General features: G+C 37.0%; 1 protein-coding gene across 2 annotated transcripts in view; it reads right to left on the bottom strand.

The window, feature by feature from the left end:
* vps41 (VPS41 subunit of HOPS complex) overlaps nucleotides 1–22,260 on the bottom strand; it is an 84,949-nt gene that overhangs the window by 55,790 nt on the left and 6,899 nt on the right. For both annotated transcript variants that reach the window (XM_088643525.1, XM_088643526.1), the window contains exons 3-4: nucleotides 9,382–9,489; nucleotides 3,745–3,822 (exon numbers count right to left, since the gene is read on the bottom strand). In XM_088643525.1, the coding sequence (XP_088499651.1) occupies nucleotides 3,745–3,822; nucleotides 9,382–9,489 (186 nt within the window). The remainder of the gene's footprint in view (nucleotides 1–3,744; nucleotides 3,823–9,381; nucleotides 9,490–22,260) is intronic.

Here is a 22,260-nt window from a genome sequence, read left to right as displayed (position 1 = left end):
ATAATAAATCTGAAGCTTATGCAAAGAAATTGAATGTTGTGAATTTATGTTGAAGCTATTACCTAGCCAACAAGCATATCCTAAGCAGTAGCCCATACTGCTCATTGTCCAGCAGTTGCATCTATTCCATGTCCACTTTGCACCAGTAGAGGATGTGGCACGGTTATTTCCTCTTAAGGCACAATAATAGTTTAACTACTGAACATATATCTGTGTATTATATTATATCTGTGTATTATTTTATCTTTCTCATGCAGGAAAAGGCTGATGCTTGGAGAAAAAACCCTTTCAGCTCATCTTCTGTCTGGTGAATCTGTGATCCTGGTGTCTCCTCCTTGCTGAAACTACAACTGCCATTGTCAGTACAGACCTCTTCTGCACCATATTGCCTTTACTAGGCTGAAATGATCAACAAGATCGGTTATGCCTCTGGAGTCACACAAATTCTCATGCTACTGTGATGACACAGTTGCCAAATGTAAAAAAATTCCAGATTCTTGTGTGATCTTCCCTTATGTACATTAAAATTTACATATATATGAAGGCCAATGGTGTACAGTATCTTTGCTTTAGTTCATCAGCTTGTGACTCAATGACTCAAAGATGAATTGCAACTTTGAGTCATTCTACCTGTTTATATGTACTTAAGAGTATATTCTTCTGGCCTAGTAAAGTACTTTTACATTTGAAGAACTGATACACACACATCTGAAAAAATCTGGCCCACTTTGCTTTAAAAATCTGAAAACGTTTGAAACAGGTATGAAAAAGCTATCAGAACCTATTGATAAGACAGACCCATATTTGCAGGACATTTTTTTTTCCAATTAGGTTAAAGAAAAAAGCAACAGCCACAAACAGGGCACTATAAATTATTTAAATGTCCGAAGCTTTTCATAAAGCAGCAGACATTCAAGATCATATGTGTTCTGATTAAGAATGTTTCATCGATAAGAAGACGGTACAGATAAACAGTGAATTCTCAGGATGGGGGAATATTATTAGTAGCAGCACTAAAGGGATCTACATTAGGACTTATGCTTTTCGTAATTTATGTCAATAACTCAGATTCTGGTCTTGTTAGCTAACTAGTAGATTTAGCAGTGATACGAAAATACAGAGGAAGGCTTTGCAAACAGTATAGCTGATGTGAAGGAAATAAAAAAAAATGAATTCAAGACTGAGTAAAGAAACATAACGGGAACCACTAGAAGAATTTGGGGGTGCTACTTATGAAAAAGACATGCTTATGCTGAAAAAAATGTTTACATCTTTTACATGATGTGGGGAAGCAAAATAGGGACCGAAAATTTTAGGATATATACTCAAAAGTGAAGAATTTAAATATAGGAAATGCTTCTTTGTTAGAATTGTTCCATTATTGACTAAGGTGACATCTACAATACAGTCTACAATTTTAGGTCACAGGATATAAAAAACAACTTCTGCTGCTATGAAATCAGTCCAGTGAAGAATAACCAGATACATTCCCAAGTTAAAAGGATGGTTAATCTAAGTTTCACAGGCCAGATACACCTATTGGGCCCCTGACGCCCTCCTCAAAATAGCACAAAAACTGACGTTTCTGCCACAGTTTGTATCGATAAAAGCTGTCCTTATGTTGCTTTCATTTGTGAGATATAAGAGATTCCTTTTTAGGGTGCAATGTCACTTAGTGCCCCTACAATGGCACAGGTGAATCAAGCTCACTTATGCTATGTTTGTGTCAGTCTGTACCATTTAGACCAGTGTATGTGCTGCCTTCTGTTCTGAGATGTTAGCTGTGTTCTATAATTACTCTCACAGGCCTAAATTACCAATCCCAGTGCTATATGTCACACTTGATATGCACATTCCTATTACATCTGATTGGAGTAAGAGAACAGAAGAAACATTAGCAGCTCTGGTGATTTAAGGACACCTTTTCAAGAGGAAACTCCTCAACTGTGAAATTGTGATTATCTAAAACATTTGAAAATGACTTCAACTATTCAAGATTTAATTATTGAATCAAGATAAACAGGAATGAGACATAAAGCAGCACTTAAACCTAAATATTAATTATTTAAAATGTAGCTGGTAATGTAACATAATGTTTTTGCCATATAATCATTCATATTTCAGGAGTTGTAAAACATCCCCAAATTAAGCTTTCTTCAGGATTAGATCAATGTGACTCCCTTGGGTTCAAATTTCAATTTAGCAGCCTCATCTTTTTATTACCCAAATGACACTGTTAAACCCCAGTGACCCACTGAGCTCTTATTTATCCATATGAAGTGTGTTTTTTTAAATTACTTTGATATGGCTTGCAGATACTATGACTAAAATCTACTGTATACATGTGTGAATGTGGTCAAGTTATAGATTGTGAAAGCACCACAGTTTATTCAAAATTGAAAAAAGCTGGTACCTCTCCTAGGTGTAAACAGTCATATCTCAGGATTAATTAGGAGCTGATCACTTAAATTTAAGATTTTTCCACATACTGTATTGCTTTCACTAACATGATCATTTTAACCCACATGTATGACACGAGATGACATTTTTCAAAAACGTTTTCTTGATTCATAACATGCAACTCTAATAAGAGAAATCTTCACTAATTTTAATACAAATTTCACAAATAATAAAGGAATCTGTATTTAAAATCATGTTTGAGACCCTGTTTTTGAGCTTCCTTAAGGACTGGATTCAATAACATTGAGAAATACCCACAAACATAAAAATCAAGTCAACTCAGAATTTATATATTTGTTTAGAACACAAAGATCTACATGGTTTTCATAATACCTCAGGTATGTCATGTCACTGTTTGAGGTGGCATGGTGACATGTTTTTTTTTTCTCTGCTGCCTCACAACTGTGTCTTTGTTTGTGTGGGTGGGCTTTCTTTGGCTGGGTTTGACTAGCGTCCTCTCCAGGGAGACAGCAGTAATGTGCTCTGAGCCTCACCTTGTACCCTGTGATTGGATGGGCTCCTGTTTGTGATCCTCATCTGAATAAGCTGCTTTCAGATAATAGACAGACATCCATTTTCATTTAGGAAAAAAAAACTTGAAAATCTGAATTCTTTCCTCACAACAAACAGCGAATATCAAATAACTGTTTTTGTTTTCTGTTGTAGAGTCATGATCCATTATATTATTGTGCACATAAATACTTTAAGGCTGCTTTTAGCTAAAAAATAAAATTGGCTTTTTCCTTCTCAAAATTAATTTCTTACTCCTAACCGGCAAAAAGAAAAAAAAATGGGGAAGAGAGACAGCAAAAAAATAAAACAGCACAAGACCACACAGGTTAAAACACCCAAGGACAGAGCCCTTCACAAAACACCAAACATATACAGTACATTATGCAAACATTCAAATTAACCAAAACCTTGGAAAAAATAAAAGAAAAAAAACAGAAACTATTTTACATAGTTGAAATGGTAATTATTTGTGTCTATTTAAAAAACTATATAAACCATAAGCTGATTAAAGATTAATGCAAGTCACACATGGGGTGAGTACTGTCAGGATGTCATTCAAGGGCAAATGTGCTCCTGTACAAAAATTGTTCCATTTCTTATATCTCTAATATCCAAAAGTATGCTTAAATAAGAAACATGTATTGTGTATGTCTTCACATTCGAAATTGTCTCTCTAGAATAACACTTAAGAGTATATATTGATTTTCATAGAAGGGGAATCGAAAAGCCCTGAATAACACTTTGCATGCTAGTTTTGCGTGGAGTACTTACAATTTCAAACTTCTGGGTGACATTTCCTTGAATGTCCAGCAGGTACACCTTGCCAAAGTGAGTGCCAAGTGCCAGAAACTGAAATTAAGAGAATGAACACTATGAAGGATCACTGTGGAAAAAGACAACTCAAACGGCAAGCACACTTCTTCATCTCGCTAAAAGTGGACAAAGACAGTTCATCTGCAGAAAGAACAGTTTTTTTTTAATTTCACATTTTCCAAAAACATAACACAAGAATAAAATTTCTCCCCACTCTGGCATCGCTAATACAGCCCCTTCATGTTTCTACCAAAGGACTCTTAAATAAAGCCATAAACCTACACAAGAAAAGACCTCCATCATCCCCCACTGGCACCATGGACCTGTGCCACACAGGGCCAAATCTGACCAATGTCGGGACAGGGCAGAGAACTCGGAGGATCCCACAGCAACACCCATGGATTTTGGGCTACAGAGAGACCACACCACCAGATCCATTTCTGCATCTGTGAGATGCCCAGACAGGAGTTATCATTTAACGGGAGTACTAGATGATAGCAGGGAATATCCTTCATAAGAATGGTGCACAAAGAAGAGGAAACCGGTTTCTGAGACACACTGTACACCCATCCGGACTCACCCACAACGTGCAGAAACATGTGCCTATAGCATCCCATGGACGGCACGTACTAGAGGGACTAGGGACAAGTCTCATATAGTAGCATCTATGGAAGATTGTGTGAATAAACCATTCAAAGTTTAGGATTTTTTAAATGATTTGGTTAGGAATTTCTGGAAGCCAAATTTATTGTCCCAGGTATTGATTTTCAGAGTCTTTATGTGAAATGTTTCAATTCCCATTCCAGACAGTAATGGCTGCTAATGGTTTGTATGAGACCTCTAACAGAAAAACATAATTGTCAGAAGCCACAACTAAAAGAGTCCAGACTGGTGACCTGGCACCCCAAACTGTCACAAGATGAATATACTTCTACCCATTAACTGTATCAGAAATTTAATGTATTTACCCCCTCCTAATGGGTATTGGGACAAAGTTAATTTATTTGTTTTATAGGACAAAATGTTTGACAGCACAAACAACCTTGTCTTATGCTTTCTACTGTATGTTGCACTACACAGAATCTAATGGTAGTCTGGCCCTGCCAAATTTTAAACCCTAAACTTGGCCATTCATGAGACCATTGCATGGCTCAATCATGACAATCCTGTTGCATGGCATCAGCATTAGTTTTTTCTCTCAAATTTCGTCTGTCCTCATAGGTTGCAGGAGCTGCTTTTTTACAAGGTGCCTATCAGACACTTAAAATTCTAAAAATTATAGAACTGTCATATCTAGTCATGATCCTGGCAGAGAATCATATCCAATTGGAATTGAAATGGTTTCTACAGCCCCACCCTTTCAGAATGCTTGCCTTTTAAGCGGTGATTACCCATTTGTGTCCCCACAATGGTCGTGGATGTCTTTCAAAGCAAAATATTGCAGAATATTCAATACTTGTACGATATTTTGGGCGCTTCCACTTTATTTTCATCTATCTATTTTTGCTATGAGAGGAGAGTTCTCTGTGGTACAAAATTCACTTCCTATCCACCAATAATAATGATAATATTGCTTTATTAGCCCTATACAATTTCTTGCATTATGAATTTGTCTTTTCGCATACCCCAGCTTGCTCTCCATGAGACACAGACACACAGACTGGCTGGCTGCGGGATTTGAACCAGCAACCTTCCAGTCACAGGCACAGATTCTTAGCCACAGAGCCACCGCTCCGCCCATATAATATTGAAGTAATTTCTAAGATTTCTTTTCTTCCCCTTATTTTTCTTATGAAGATATCTCATAAACTATTACGTCTATTTGGTGAAGGTACCTCTCCCTAGAGGATAAAAATATTTAATGGTGACATATCTGAAATAGTTCAAAGAATGCCTCTATAAACAATTTACTAATAGGATGTACTTAAAATATTTTTATTGCTGACTAAACTGGTTCTCCTCAATTCAGGGAATAGTGGTAACTTTTTCTTTCGGTTTGGCAAAGTCCAGAGATTCATTTGGTTTGGAAAAAACAATTTTCTACTTCTTTTCCATCTATAGTACTTGAGAGAAATCAGCTGTTGTCCACCATTACTTGTATTGAAGACTATTCAGTGCAAATAGGTCACAAAAACAGTTTGGTTTGCAGAAACAACAGCCAGAAAGACAATCGTTGTGTGCTGGTAATCTTCCCTGGTGGCAATGGTCCTTTTCCTTTTAAATGTGTTTCTTCTGGAGCTTTCCACAGCCTACAGACATGGGACTAGAAACTCGACAGTTCACTTCTGGAAGTCTGCAATAAAAATTACAAAGCCTCTGAACTTTTTAGTTTGATTCTCTTTCGTTAACGTTTGGTGATATAACAGAATGGGGCTGGCTGCCATCTTAGATTGGAGTCGGAGGAATGGAGACTGGGATCTGAGGTTTTCCATTTCTTGTATTCTGATAGGATGTTCATACTGTATTCTAGTATAGTAATAATCCTTAAAAACAGTCTAACCTAAAAAACATTTAAGATTAAAAATAGCAAATAACCTTGTTTCATTTTTAGTGTTAAAACTTAATGTTTGCATTTTCCCATATGTGATACTGGAGGACTGGATGAAGGTTTTGTTTTACATTTTCAGATTTAGGGGCAATCTTGTGAAAATCCTTTTAAGTTACAATGCAGCAGCAGTGTGAAGTCAGATGTCAAAATGAGGCATGGGGAGCATTTTCCTGCTGACAACAAATGGTGTGTCTGCAGACTGTACACATTGGCTGATGGACTGTAGCAGGGAATTAAAAATGCAGTCTGTGAGACGCAGGGCAAAACAGCCTCTGGAGCAAAAACTGTGAAATTGATGGGGAAACCCTATTTATTAAAAACACAGCACTGTGAAATGGTGTTTTATACTATTCAGAATACTTAAACATAATAAATGCAATTCAAGACAGCTCAACACATGCCCAAAAGGTTTTCCAATTTCCCTACATCTGGTGCTACTGTCGTGACTGCTATAAATTTGTACTCCATCATTTTACATTCCATACTGCATCTCACGTTGTACTTTTTCTTTTCCGGGAAAAAATAATAAGACTGCCAACTGATCAATATCTTGCTCAGATGTACAGTAACTGCCGAGTGAATTCTGCCTGTTAAATGTGTAGTTTTCTTAAAAGCTGGTGATTGAAAAAAAGATATGAATAAAAAAATGGAAATGGCTTACTTTTTAGCCTCAGCATTGCTAATTTTCTTATTCGGGACAGAGAACTTGACAAGTTCTGATATCAAGTCTGATATAGAGATCCAATGATAAAAATGTCCATATACTGTACTGTATATTCATAATAAGAGACAGAAACAAAGATGGAAGCAAAATCTAGTGAAACCATAACAAAATAATTCTCCATCATGACAAGACCATAATTTATAAGGAGTGTCCCTGTGTACTACCAACATCAGCACTCCAGTTGATCAGCTAACTTATGCATAAACAATACACAATAGATACGTTTATACCTTGCTTCCACAAGGATAGGTATAACATAAAAATTGAAGAAGCTGAAGTGTAAGCCCAAGGTATAGCCAGTACTAGAAGGATGATGTCAAATGTCTTTGCTCCTTCCTTGGCTTATTTGGAGTAGCTTGTAGTACTATATATGTTATATACAGTGCTTGTATGAGCTTAACATGTAATTTCCCTAACAGAAAAAGCTTTATGCTCTCTCCTCGCTCACTAAATGCCACCTGCTGAGTCAAGCTGCTACTCGTTTCTGAAAATAAGTCGTGCCTCTGCGTATCACATTTGCTGGAATCCCTGGTCCTGTGACGGAAAAGGCTCCTTAGATACAGATGGTGAAGAAAACAATTTCCATCTTAGACTTAAGTTTAACTGTCAAGACAGAAGTCTAACTTACTGACAGGTGCTCTCACCATACAGTGCGCCTGTTAGCACACTTCTTATTTAAATTTCCAAAAGGAAACAAAATTCATCAGGTGTGGTGTTTTAATCAGCTAATTGGCATTATTTCTAGTATGAATTCTAACATAACATACAGTGGTAGGATTTGTGGATATTGATCTTAAATATACTACTTCTCAAGCTACACCGCATGAAATTAAGATTATAACTGCTCAGTATAGGTGAATCAAAGACGTACATTGCTCAGCAAGAGATATATACAATTGTCTTGAAAAACAGCAACAGAAACAGAAAAATGAAGGATTACAAAGGAAATCTGATAGTTCCGGTCAGCTTTAGAAAAACAACAAGAACCCAAACATCTATGCAGCCAGAAATAGAGATTTGTGGACATGTTTATGCTGGCAGCTGCATTAGCCTTGGGTAAACCACCATATTGTAACACAATTCAATTTAAGTATAAATACGTGGGGGTGTTCCAAATATAAATTAAAAAGCGGCAGGGTGAGGCTTTTGGCATTAGTCAAACTGCACCTCTAAACCCCTCCGATCTGTGTTATACCAGAGAACATGCTTCAGTGCAGTCTATAATGAAATGCTTATATTTACAGGCACAACTGAGCATGTCAGACAGGGCCCCACAATCTTCGAAATAAAATAAATAAATAAGCAACCTTCCAAGATCAGGTTTAAAAGGATTTATCAAAATGGAATTGCTAAAATGAAATTCCAGTTGGAGCACTTATAATATGGAAGCAGCATTAGGCAGGAACTGGGTGTTTAGAATTGGCAGTCGTGGTTGGAGGTGGTGTGAGGGACGCGCACAGACACAAAAAAAAAGAGGAAAGAAGTGACTCATTACAAATTCAGCCCTGCAATGTCTTTCACTCCTGCAAGGTTGCCTTTTTTCAGGACGGAAAAAAAAATCCCCCGGGTAAAAAAATCAATACTGGTTAATAAAACATCAGGTGAGGAGACATAACTAGGTATGACTATTCCACCGCACAGGCCTGCTTGAATGCACCAGGTGCCAAGACGATTAGTCATCCAGTGCAGACAGGCCCTGGTGAAAATATGATGCTTTAAAATGAAGAACAAAAAAAGATTACAATGAAATCCAATGGAAAAAATATATATTTTGACTGGAGAAATGCAGATCACCAAAACATCAAAACAAAAGATACGGGATTATGGTGCTTCTTTCCATACAGCTCTTCTGGACAGACCTCCAAAACAAACTGGTTAGCTCATTTAGATTTCCTGTTCTCCAATCAAAACTAACTTTAAACACCGGGTTTTAATATAATGGATAAGCATAGTTATCTGGATTTTCAGGGGTTTTCACACCCATCCATTCATATTCTAACCACTTCTTCCAGATCAGGGTCATAGCGGAGCAGGAGCCTATCCTGGCAAGCAATGGGCAGGATACCCCTTGGATGGGACACCAGTCCATTGTGAGACACACACAAACACAAACACACTCATTCACCCCTAGTGTGAATTTTTTCCCAGAAGCCAGGTTTTCACATATTTAACCATAAGGATATTTCATAGCATAATAAATGAAATATGGGAAATCATTTTGAAACCTTTTAAGCATGCACTCAGCTCTTAGTACCGATTTAGTAAAAAAGTCTTTCTTTATTTGATCAGATCAGAGAGGAAGCGAACCGGGGATCCAACACACCTTGTCATGAACTGTCATACAGCTGGCTGCATCCTTCTGTAGGATCTCAGTCACCCCATTGGCCAAGCGCTCATATTTCAGCTTTGGCTCCTCTTCACTTTCCTCCTCCTGCAAGAGAAAAAGAAAAACGTGTGTGAGATTCACACCCATAAATCTGAAAAAATTAACAAGCTCTTAGGGAGACAGAGAGAGCAGAAAGAGAACAGGGAAATGCACAAAGGCTGTACGGTAACAGTTGATGGGAAATCCAGGGATAAATCTGTTTTTTTCCAAAGGATTACTACAATGCATGTCTTTCGTAATAACTTTCCAAAATGACTCATAAAGAAAAGAATACACATGAAAGAGGAAAAGAAATACCGCCACTGTGATTTACATCCACTAATGCTCTAAATCTTTTATTTCTAATCAGAGAAGACAAATCTAGGTACCAGCTGAAACAACATTAAAATGAATATCATGTACCACAAACAGCCAGTACTCTTGCACTTTGCATTCCAATATGAACTTGGAGTAAGAGAATACACCTGTTAGTGAATATGACCCAAGGCTAACAACCATAGCATCAATCTTCATTTTAGACTCCCAAAAAACCCTGTTTCAACACTAACATGTATTTGCAAATAACTGAAATGCCAATGACATATGTTATGGTAAAGGCATTTTTCATAAATGGACAGCTTGTTCAAGCAGGGTTATAGCCACAAAGGGGCTATATTTCAGTCCTGGTTGTACATGTGTTTAAATTCACGGTATTAACTTAGTAATTACATGGCAAAGTTCCACAAAGTGGATGTGTACAACTTTGAAAGTTTAAACTCATCTCTCAACTCTTTCTACACTATGGTATTATTCATTCTGTGCAGTAGACAGTTTGTAGTGATAGATTTATCATTACTTTACATAATGCACTGTGTAATTTTCTGCATGTTGTTATTTTTTCAGATAACCTGAATAATGTTGTAAAGCTCATAAGAGCTAAAAAGTAACATTTAAATTCAAAAGCATGCACTCCAGTTACATCTCCACAAATGGCAAGACAAACTGCAAGTGAGACATTACACATACATTTATCAAACAAAAGTGAATCAAAAGCTTCTGAGTAAGTATAACAAATTCTACTTTCTAAACTTATGTGTCAGTTACATCTACTCTTGGTTTAAACATTCATAAGTAACATAACTAATTTAGGATAAAGCACCCTAATGTCTAAGCCAACAACAAGCCTAGAGATATACAGGCATTGTACAGGGAGAGTACAGACAGTGTTAATATGGGACCTTCTGTATTCTGCATTATTATTTCATGTCAGTATATATTAACATTGTGGGCAAAGATGAAAGCTGTTTGAAACAGAGTAATTTGTGTTAAGACTATTATAGCACAACTATGACTTCAGTGAGAAACTGAGCTTTTTATATTGTTCGGTTCTAGCCCTTATTGTGGGTGATAGACCCTTCAAATGTAAAGCGGAATATGATGTTTTAAATCAGAAAATAAAATGGCTTCCTCGATGGTGTGATCAATATATTGCTGATGATTAAAAATTGTGGTCTAAGTAAATAACTTTAAAAATGAGGAATCTGTCATTTAAACATTTATGTTTTAGACTGATTTACACATGTAAGGCTATTCAGTTTCCTAATGTGCGAAACAAATGACTGTATGACTACTTTGCTTGGCTTAAAGAAGATACAGTATAGGTTCTGTTTTTAAAAAAATGTTGACATGTATTCATATTAGACTGATATAAAACTGAATAAAATAATCAAATAATGAACAGGGCAAATATGGCAATTCCATAAAAGCTATTGACTAATGTGGGACTGGTGGTATCACTTAAACTGTCAATGGGTGAAGTGGATGGCTTTTTTCATCAGCAGCAAAGAACTCATTATACATACAGAATAAAAGCACTTGAACTCATCCAACAGCTAAGAGCTTTCTCTTGAGTTTAAAGAAGCTGTGTTAACATGATCCACTTTCGCATCATTATAACCTCATCTGTATAATATCCGACTGCATCTTCTGTTACATTCTTATCGCTGCTGGTGCAGTGCTTGTCCTTTTCCTGAGCTTTATCAGATCCTCCAGTGCACAATTGCTCTTTCCTACAGAAACTCAAACGGGCTTGCAGTGGCATTTCTCAACAGAAATCAGGCTGCGGTGTCGAGAAAACAGAAATTTCTCGATTGCACTCTCCCATTTTCCCCACAAGGGGTCACATCAGGTTAGGCCGTGAGTGACTAAATAATTATTAGCCTGAAAAAGAATTTTGTGCCAACAATGCCATTGGGTCTGTAATGACTAAGAAGTCAGGACCACCAGAAGAACACCTCCCCGCAGGGTCCCCAGGCAGCATGCTGGTACACCGACGTCTTGCCCAGATGAAAGAGCGCCACCTACTGGTCAAAAAATAGCATTATAGTGCTCTCCAAAGGAAAAATCACAGCAGTCAAAACGTAATTTTTCAAGACATTCGATTAGGTAGCTGTGTCACCTGAAGGAAGGCTTCACAGTAGAAACACTTTCATTTCTTTCTCTTTCAGCATGGAATACACTGTTAGCTGTTCCTTTAAAACTCATTTTTGTTTTACAGTCCAGCAATTTGTATTTGTGGCCATTAGAATGAGAAGCACATCTCACACATTTTATTTTTTTGCAATTTCCATGCTCCCGCGTATTCATACTGGAACAAAACCAAATTTTGCGTACAACCCAATGATTTCACATGCCCACACGTATTGGGACACATGAATGCTGATGCGCCATACAGTACAGTAAGCATGAAAGCATTTTCTTCTATGCAAGCAGATAAAATGCTTCACTAAACTTTAGAGTTAATTCTGTTGCTGCCATCATTGGTTACATTGCCAATAAAGATGCATGAAGCTGTTTCAGTGGTGGCCATGTATACTCAGATCATGATATTGCTGGTATCACTACATTATGACAGGTTGTGTACCTTGTAGTACGTTTGTTTTTCTATATTTTCTATATTTTGTTCACTGCTGTGGTAACCTTTGTTAAAGGTTTATCTTGGTCTCATCTATCCACAAAACCTCTGGCTCACCTATATACTTCAAAGCAAATTCTAATCTGGCTTTTATGTTCCTGGTGCTGATGAGGAGTTTGCATCAAGCTTTCTCAGTCTTGTGTGAACTAATTTGAGACCCATGGCCGATTCTTCCTTCTTCAGTAAATTCCAAATTGTGGATTTTCATTCAGCTTTAGAATGGCCTCTTTTTCATGAGCAAAGATCAAAGTTCTGGGTTTTCAGTTTGAGTTTTGATACCAGACTCCACACACTGAAGTCAAAGTGAGACAGGTTGAAAGGATGTTCACAGTGATTTCATGAGGTTAATTACTCAACAACAAAGAGCTGACCAGATAGAGGCATTAGTCAACCAGTTGTCCCAATATTTCTGCTACCTCAAAATAAAGAGGTTTAACACTATCAACTTGCTTAGTTGACCCAAGTGGGTGGAAACGAATTGGCATCATTAAAAGTAAAATACTTAGGAGATGTGATATTTGTTTTTCTTTTTTTAATTTTTAATGTAAAAACCATTTTACATATAAACCACCATTATTCAGCCTTACTTTTACAATACACTTTCGACTATACATCACAAGCAAAAATTGTCTATTCCTGTTTGTTCCCCTAGTATTTTACAATTATATAACTTTTAAACAAAAGTGATATTTATTTTTCATGAATCATCAATAGTACAGTAGAGTTCATATCCCAGTTTAGACTTAGGTGTCTCCGTTCTTCTAGACCAGAGACTTTGTTATTCCTTAGCGGTCTCTCATCCCAGCAAGAACTAGATCTAGCCTAACCTAGCTTCTGAGATCTGACTAGATCAGGCTATAAGGTAAGAAGGCTGCTGTCAGTTAAGCATCATCTTTTCCATAGTATTTCAGTCCATTTCAATTCTTATTTCAATTTTGCCACACATGTTAGGTATCACATTTAGTAATAAGGGAACCAGATCTTTATTTCCAAGAAAAGTAACACTTGAGATGTTTCCGTTGGCTGACCGAATTATTATTACAAGGCTTACTCTTTTCAGGTCAATCGAAGCTTGGATATGAAACCACAGCTGTGAGTGTGGTGCTATTACAGAAATGAAACCAGTCAAATTAAGCAGAGGAAAGGATCAAAATCTTCAGAAAACAGCTCTCCTCCCCCTACTGGACCCCATATCTATTTCCTGTTATCTTCCACACATGAAATTTCTAATGCTTGGATATTTGTCACGGTCTACAAAGCTATTACAAGAAAAACTTTCCCCTTATAAAAAGGATCAGTATTTCATATCCCTTAATTCCAGACCTCACTTCTCTTCTCAGCCACCATTTGGGCTATTTCTGATACTAGTATACTGTCTTGTGCCGTTTCTTAGTTCCTAACGGCTTTAATTAGAGCCCAAGGGACACCAATATTCTAAAGCTCATCCCTTTCTGCTGCTGGTGTGGGTGACTGACAAAATCGAAATCTCTGCCTATTAACTCTACAACCTAACATTTATACTCCAAAAATGTTGTCTGGGATTAGTGCAGAATAATTTTCAAGGCGCAAGAGGTAAAATACAGTATATACAGACAGAAAGTCACCCATAAAGACAAACAAATAGATTTGATGTACATCTTATAAAGGTAATCTTGTACAATATAAGCTTATTTTAATTAACAGAGCTTCAACTGTTTTATTTTATAATATGCAAAAGTACTGAAGAGTAAAAATATGTTTTAATTCCACGGCTGCAGTGTAACTGAAGCAGCGGGAGATGAAGATGAAGGCTCACAAACTCTACTTCCTGCTTGCTGATTCATCGGTGTGAAGACCACAACCAATACAAAGTCATTAACCAAAATGTAAATATATTAGTGAACACTAAACAGCCCAGCAATACAGTTGCTTCTTTACAACAGAAGGTGAGACCAGTCTGGTATGAGAGTGGATTGTGTCATTAGCATACTGCAACCAGGATTCCCCAAGTGACTATAAAAGCCACCCAGTGTGTCACCAGGTTGACAGGTCGGAGTCTGCCAGGGCTTTCTGAGCCTGCAGCAAAGAAGAACCATGTGACCTGATGGATAAAGAGCTCAGCAGACAAGCACAGAGCGGTGGAAAGGACAATAAGAAATCATCAGGTTCAGAAACATAATCAAGCAATCTCCATGGCCCTTATAAATACCCATCAAGACACCAACACAGACTCCTTATAGCTGAGCTACCGCTACGCAATATTCAGAAACAACCAAAACAAATACTAGGACATATTCTGAAAACAAAAAAATGTGCTTCAGGAGTAAGAGTGTTTAAATTATACAATGTTAGACTTAACTCTCCATAAGAATAACATACAGTCTTGGTCACCACACTAAAAGGCAGATTTGCTGGAGAGAAAAGGTTCAAAGATAAAAAACCAAGATCATTGCCAGACAACCAAATATACTTGGAACCCAATCTTTATATTTTTGATCGTGTAAGATTACTACAGGCCTTAACAAAAGTATTCAACATATAGAAACACATTGTCAAAATCAGTCCAAAGGACTACTTCAAGATTGACAATGAAATAAAATGAAATGACAATGAGTTCACCAGGAGGAGTTAAGAGGAAGTGCATCTGACACTGAAAACAATAGGCACCTCTTCCTACAAAATGTAGTGTGTGTCTAGGGCATCGTACCCAGCCATGTTCTTGAAACCAATATCAGCCTGGCATGACTGCTTAAAAAATCATGCTTCAATTATGCATTTTTCTTGCACTGATACAGGCTTAGCCTTCCAGGCTATTAAAAGATGACATCACATATAATTAAGACTATACAATTAAGAAGACAAAGCCCACAGCTGAAGGAAATGTTTTCCTTAACAAGAGTCTCATCTTCAATGGCATCAAATCGCCCAGTTGTTTCACTATGTCCATCTACTGACAACACAAGAGCTGTGGGGAGGAATAAAAAAAAAACGGTCATGTAGTAATTCCACAGGAACAAATAATCATGTACTTGAAGGCATGTGTGAAGGCAGGACTGTTTATGGATTTCTGATATGAAATACGCCTCGTCTGACTATGCCTGGCAGAATTTGATTTATAAAGCAAGAAGATATTGTTTTCTGTGGTTGTTTTTTTCTGTTTCTTCTGTGGGGTTTATTATAGGATCTTCATTTTCTTGACAGTTCATTCACTGTGTAACTTAAGATTTCCTATCAGATGACATATCACAGTTTATTAACTGATTAATATATACTATCTGAAAAAGAGCAGTGATGCTAGAAAGAGAAACACTATCCACAACAATATTTTGCAGGTGCCATATCTTGGGTTATGTCGTATCCACTGGTAATACCCAACACTCTCTGATCACAAGCCACTTCACACACGACTAGGGCAAACGGAAGGAAAGTTAATTAACATACCCTAGGTTCTAGAAGAAACGAAATTTCAAAAGACAGAAGAAATATGCGTTCTTTGATACTTCGCTTTTCAAAACAATATTCAACACAGAAATGGACTAAATGTATATTGAAAGGTACAGTCCTCTTATGTTGAACTGAGATGACAAAACAAACAGTTTAACTTCAATGTTTCTTAATGTTTGTGTTTCAGGAAGTTATGCTGTGAAATTGGAGAGAAGAACCAAGTAAACAGTAGGATCAAACACCATAATCTTCTACTTGAGAAACATGTAATGAGGCACTTATCATACAAAACAGACCTTATTTTAAATGATCAAAATAAGCTTTACCATGTCACAATTAAATGTATTCATCACTAATCCTTCTGTAACACTGATACTCAGCAGGATCTTATAAACACCAGCATACTTGAATTTCCTGCATGACGATACAAAGATACATAAAGATTATGGCTAGACTAACCAATTTTCCTGTCATGCTTAGATGGCATAATTTGCAGTTGGTATCAAAACACTTGCATCAGCATGTAGTACAAAGCTAGTGCATGCAGAGACTAATACATACATTTGCTTCTGGCAGCAATAGAAGTAATAGTTCTTAGATGAGCTTTAACGTCTGCTCATACGCCTCCTTTTCATTAAATTTTAAATGAAACCATGTGTTTTTCTTGTTTATCATTATGAATATGACTTTAAAGTAGATATAAATATGTATAAAAGAAAATCAAATACGTGAATAACACTTCTACCTCTCATACAGTTGGAACTACCTAGGGTAAACACTCCAGGCATGAATAAGATGAAAATCAATAATTTTAGTTAAATTTTAATAATCCTGCAAACCTACAAATATAACCATCAACAGACTGAGTTGAGATGACAGTTAGCTACGTTTCTATGACAACCTGGCAAAATGTGCACAAGTCTAGACTTGCAGCAAGACTTAGATATGAACAGAGTGACATTTAGACCCTTCTTATTTATAAAAGCTTGGAGAAAAATCCATTTTTTTCCCCTTCCATTAAAAATCGTGTCTTACATTAAGGGTAAACACCACAGACACTTGAAGAAGTGCTATGATCCAAAATGCTTTAAAGTTGGATGGATTCTCTTTAACAAATGAGGGATGCCAGGGATATTCTTCCCTTATTTCACAATGAGCAGTGGTCTACATGCCCTGCTACAGTAGCACTCAATGCTAAAAGAAGAGGGTAGGTATAAGGAGCTTCTCCACATCCTATAATAAAATTGGATTAATTAATTTTCTCTTTAAAAAAATGTATTCTATCTTCTACTTAATCTTACTGCAACACTGTTTCATTGACTTCTTGGTTGGAAAATGTTTGTCTGTCATTGTGTTGTTATGTTGGGCGTGTGCTGAAAAACACAATTTCCCCAATGGGACAATTCTTATTCCATTGAGACATAATCCCAAAATATGTAGAATAAAAAACGAGAGCACTATAAACTACTTGTGTACTTCATCGTATGTGAGAATGGCTAGGAAAAAATACACCAAGATTCACTCTGTCAGAATTCTTATTCTTAATTTCCAAATGCTGGCAATTGTATTTGAAATTCATTACTTCTTGGCATGGGCAATACTGTATTTACATCTGACTACAGACTGATGTTATAGTTCTGTTGCAGTTACATAAGAGAACAATTGATTTTTGCAGCAGGCTGCTCCAAAACTGGCATGACCTTGGATTTGGTTGCTAAACACTGACCTGCTCAAGTATTCCACCAATACACCAGAGGACAACAGAGGCTTGTGTACCCAGGAAAAAAAGAAAATGGATACATAAATTCTTTAACACAGAAAAATAGGTTTGAAAATCTCTTGATATTATTTTTTACTGAATACAGATGCATGGGATGTTTGTGTGGGCATGTGAAAATGTATGAGAATTTGTCATTTGTCAAATGTATGTAATGTCATTTTGAGTGATTATTAGGAATTATTTATCATTATCCATTCAAACTTTTTACCACATAAAATTATTCCTCTCTCAGGATACACGGTATGCAAGTCTTATACCCTTATACCTCATCTTTCCTTGTGGAAGGAGTTTCATATATATTCTGTCTGATGGAAAAAGTAGGCTAATTAAATTTGCTGATCATACTGCGCAAAAGTCTTAAGATATAGGTGAACTCCCAGCCCAGCTGGATACAGGAACCACGAATGCTAAAATTGGTCAAGGATAGGTACAGGAATATCGGTGATTTCTCACTATATCGTCTCTTACATGCACCGTTGTGCAAACGTCTTGACATTCTAGAAACCATAAGAGTAACAATTTATGTACTGTATGATATAGTATCACCAACTTACTCAAAACTTCCACGAGAGTTTTCACCTATCATAAACAACTTTGATTATTATTAATACAGCTTTAGATGACAAAAAACAGGCTCGTTATTTATCAACCTTTGCTTCACATTGATCAGCTAATCCATCCCATTTATCAATAAAATCTAACTGATTGTCAAGTCTTCCTTGTCATTAGCATCACGTTCCTCTCTACACATCCATAAAGCCATGGAAATGCAATTTTATATATTACAAAATATAGATTTTTTCAAAACGATCTGTTAACAGAAAACAAAATGGCTAAACTTTCAGTTAGCTACTGTGAATAAAGAAGAAAAAAATGTTGAGTGCAAACAACACAACAGTGCAAAATGTTTAAATGTTTAATAAAATACATAAATAACAAGTATTACCAAAATGCTTGTTCTTTAAAATATCTGTTGTTTCAATAAAATAAATGATAAGCATATACAGCAAGTCTGTGAGATGATTAAAAAGGTGTTCCCTAACATTATTCAAGAACAGTCTTGTTCCTATCTAAGAACAGCCACAAACAACACCGGATGCAATTTAGGAAATAACACATTCAGAGCTGTGAAGTTTCTAAAACATGCCCTTACTATGCTGTTAACTTAAAACAAAAAAGCACACTTTTTTGTTCAATGGCACAAACTCCAAAATGATGTTTGATTTCAGGACCTGTGAAAGCTTTAAAGTTTTTTTCAAGGTTTGAGACATAAAGTACATTTTGAAAGTAAAAGAAAATTGAAAGCACTGTGAGAACAGCTGTTCTGAAATATTATTATTAAGTGCACTCGTCCTGTGTAAACTGCATTGACTGGCATTTGAAAAGGCAGTCCATCCTTTTGCAGGTACAGTAAATAAAGAAACCTTTCTTTTTACACTAAGAATACAATTAAGCTGCAGTTAAAGGAAATAAGTGCTGTCAGCACCAGCAAGTGTTTTGAATGTCACAGTACCATGTTTTCTGACTCGTACAGTTTATGCCATGCGTGAAAAGTGCTCGTCTACTGAGCTCTACTGAAAGACAAGGACAGGGACAGAACTTTCTTGTTGCACAGAACAGTAGAGAAAAGCACAGATTACATTCACCTTGTATTTAAAAAAGAGTTTTACTTCTTCTAATTCCCCTGCGGAATATTTTGGATTCAAAATAAAAGTCTTAGCTGCTGAACGGAATTTCAGTATTTTAGTCTTGACCACTCCTTTTACATTTTGCCTGTGAGTCATAATTTCACTACCAGCAACCTTTCATGTGAACACTACCAGCCCCCTGAAATGCAGGGACACAAAAGTATTTCTGAGTTACTGCACATTCACTGAAATTCCATGGTCTGGTACAGAACGGCTGTCTGACAGCCAAACAGTAATGATCTATAAGTGCAAGTGCATGCAATCTAGGTGATGGAGACCTGTCCACTGTACCTTCAATACCCTGACAACATGACCTGCCGGCTGTTTTGCTGTTAATTGGTCTTGGGGGGCTTAACTTTTTTCACAAGCACAAGCAGGAATCCATCTGCTTCCTGGGATGATGCATCGGATGAGGTATGTATCTGTATCCTTCCTTCCATTCTCTAACCAAGGCAGGACACCCCCTGGACAGCACACCTGTCCAAACACGCGCACACACTCACACCAGGGCCAATTTTTACAGAAGCCAGTTAATCAACCAGTGTGTCTTTGGACTGTGGGAAGACGCCAGAGCTCCATGGGAAACCCATGTGAATGTGGGGAGTGCATTCAAAATCCACACAGACGGCACCCCAGAAATTAAACTCAGGACACCAGTGTTGTGAGGCAGCAATGCTAAGCACTGTGCCACCATGCTGCCCTTCAGTATCTGTAGTTTTAATATAATTAAATATGATGCATTACATAGCTGTATTTCCTGTAGGACTTCCCCCCTTATGAACAGTCACTCATTGTCAAGTGTTACCAAAGGATATTTAGTCACAAAAAAACACAGTATGATGAGATTCTGGAAAATAAATTGTGGCCATGCATGTCATATCTATACAAGGTCTGTTTGCAAGAATATTTTATCATGTTTCAGTGGTATTATGTTTTGTCATTAATCCTCTTAACAAAGGTATTCTCAAACTGTTTTATTTTTTTACTGTACATAAAGAGCCCCTACATTCTACATACAGAATATGTTAAATGTAATTATCATAGGTTAACTGGGATACTGCTAAAGCATTAGTACTGGGACAGTGAAGTGAAAATAACCATTTTTGCTACATACTACTGACATTTGTATTTCACATTTACAGATAAATGAGGTAAAAGCACAAAATGTCAGTTATTTCTGGAAAGTTTTGTGCGTGCATGTCAAACCATGTTTGCAAAATGTTTTGTGTTCAATATCCCCTAGTTACAGATCAGCATAAGCATTGGTATAAATAACTTAAAGTCAACTGAACTAGTGTAATGGTAGTATTTGGCCACATACCCCCTACAGATAATGACTGTTTCAAGCTTGTAATCCATCAATATCATCAGATGCCTATCCCCAGACTGTCACCAGCTAGGAACTGCGGTTACTTTGAGATGCTTTGCCAAGCCTCAACTACGACCACAGTTTTAGTTGTTCCTTGTTTCTGATATTTTCTGACTTTAGTTTTCTGTTCACAAAGTATACTATATGCTCACTAGCATTCAGATCAGGAGACCCATTTGGCCAGTTCAATAGTTTCCACTTCTTCTTCCTGACGAACCCTTTGGTTAAGTGTGCAGTATGTTTTGGGCCCAACAACCTGCTGCAGGGTAAACTGCTACCCAACAGATTTGGGCGAACAAGTTGTTTCTGCCCACGTCAGAATTCAGCCGGATGCTGCCATCATCAGTTACACCATCAATAAAGACGAGTGAGGCAGTCCCAGAGGCAGCGATGGGAGCCCAAGCCATGACGCCCCCATCATGCCTCACAGATGACGTGGTGCGCTTAGGATAATTTGCATTGTAGTCTTTGTAACCCTTATTCAAATCTTCTGAATTGAGATATTTTCACACCCGGCACTCTGGAGATTGTCTGCCATCTCTCTGGCTTTTATTCTAGGGCTTTTCTTGTGATCTTTTTGTCAACAAGCGCTTACTCCAGTAGTTTCCTTTTCAAGACATGGATCTAATTGGTTGCTTGGTTTTCCATCATAGACCCTTCAGTTCCATCAACCCTCTAGTTTTCATTTTGGTTTATGCCTTCTAAATCAAGAGGCAGTCCCAAAAAGCAAAATCCAAAAGCTAAAACCAAGGCTATACACTCAATGCAACTGGAGACAGCTGAGAAATTAGTGAAATCTGTCTGCCATGTGTCTTTATACTTATGCTCACTTGAAATGGAGGGATTAAACACAACAAATTACATTGTCTAAAATGGCTAAATACATATGCAAAGAAATACACAGCAACAAAGCCTGACATTCTATACCTTCTAAAATAATACTCATATTAGTAATACACCAAAATGTTTCACATCGCTGTGCCAATACTTACACTTTTCACTGTACCTCAGACGTTCTATAATTTTTAGCCATTTAGTTCCCAGAATTTCAGGATGTGTTGAGACATTCACAACTCTTAAACATATTTTTTTTCCATGTATTCAAATCACATCACACTGTGAATTCGATACAAGGCTCTAAGCAAAGTTTCATCTTGATCAGTCTTTATAAGAGGCTGTAGTACAGTACAAAATACACTTTAAAGCCACTGCACGCTTCTAGCAATGATCAATTGCAATTATCAAGTGCAATATATTTATAATGTAAAATACAACTTTTTGTGTACTGTACTTTCAGGTCTGTTTTTGTATATTTTGCACTGTGAGCAACTCTGCATTATTCATTTTTTACTTTTTACTGCACTTCTCACTGACTGTACTGTATGTATTGTATTGTTGTATTAGTGTATCATTTCGTTACACTGTGCTAAGCTGCTGTTGCACTGCAATTTCCCTCACGGGATCAATAAAGTATCTATCTATCAATCCCATAATCACTACTCACTGCATCAGAGCTACTTATCTCTTGAGCATTCACGAAGGTAGGGTGCCCAGCTCCTTGGCCTATTGAGATCACACAGGAATCAAATCCCAGGTTCTGGCA

Source organism: Lepisosteus platostomus, chromosome 8 (genome assembly GCF_059453375.1).
Source record: "Lepisosteus platostomus isolate fLepPlt1 chromosome 8, fLepPlt1.hap1, whole genome shotgun sequence".
NCBI classification, from domain to species: domain Eukaryota; kingdom Metazoa; phylum Chordata; class Actinopteri; order Semionotiformes; family Lepisosteidae; genus Lepisosteus; species Lepisosteus platostomus.
This window is presented reverse-complemented; position numbering and strand designations above follow the sequence as displayed.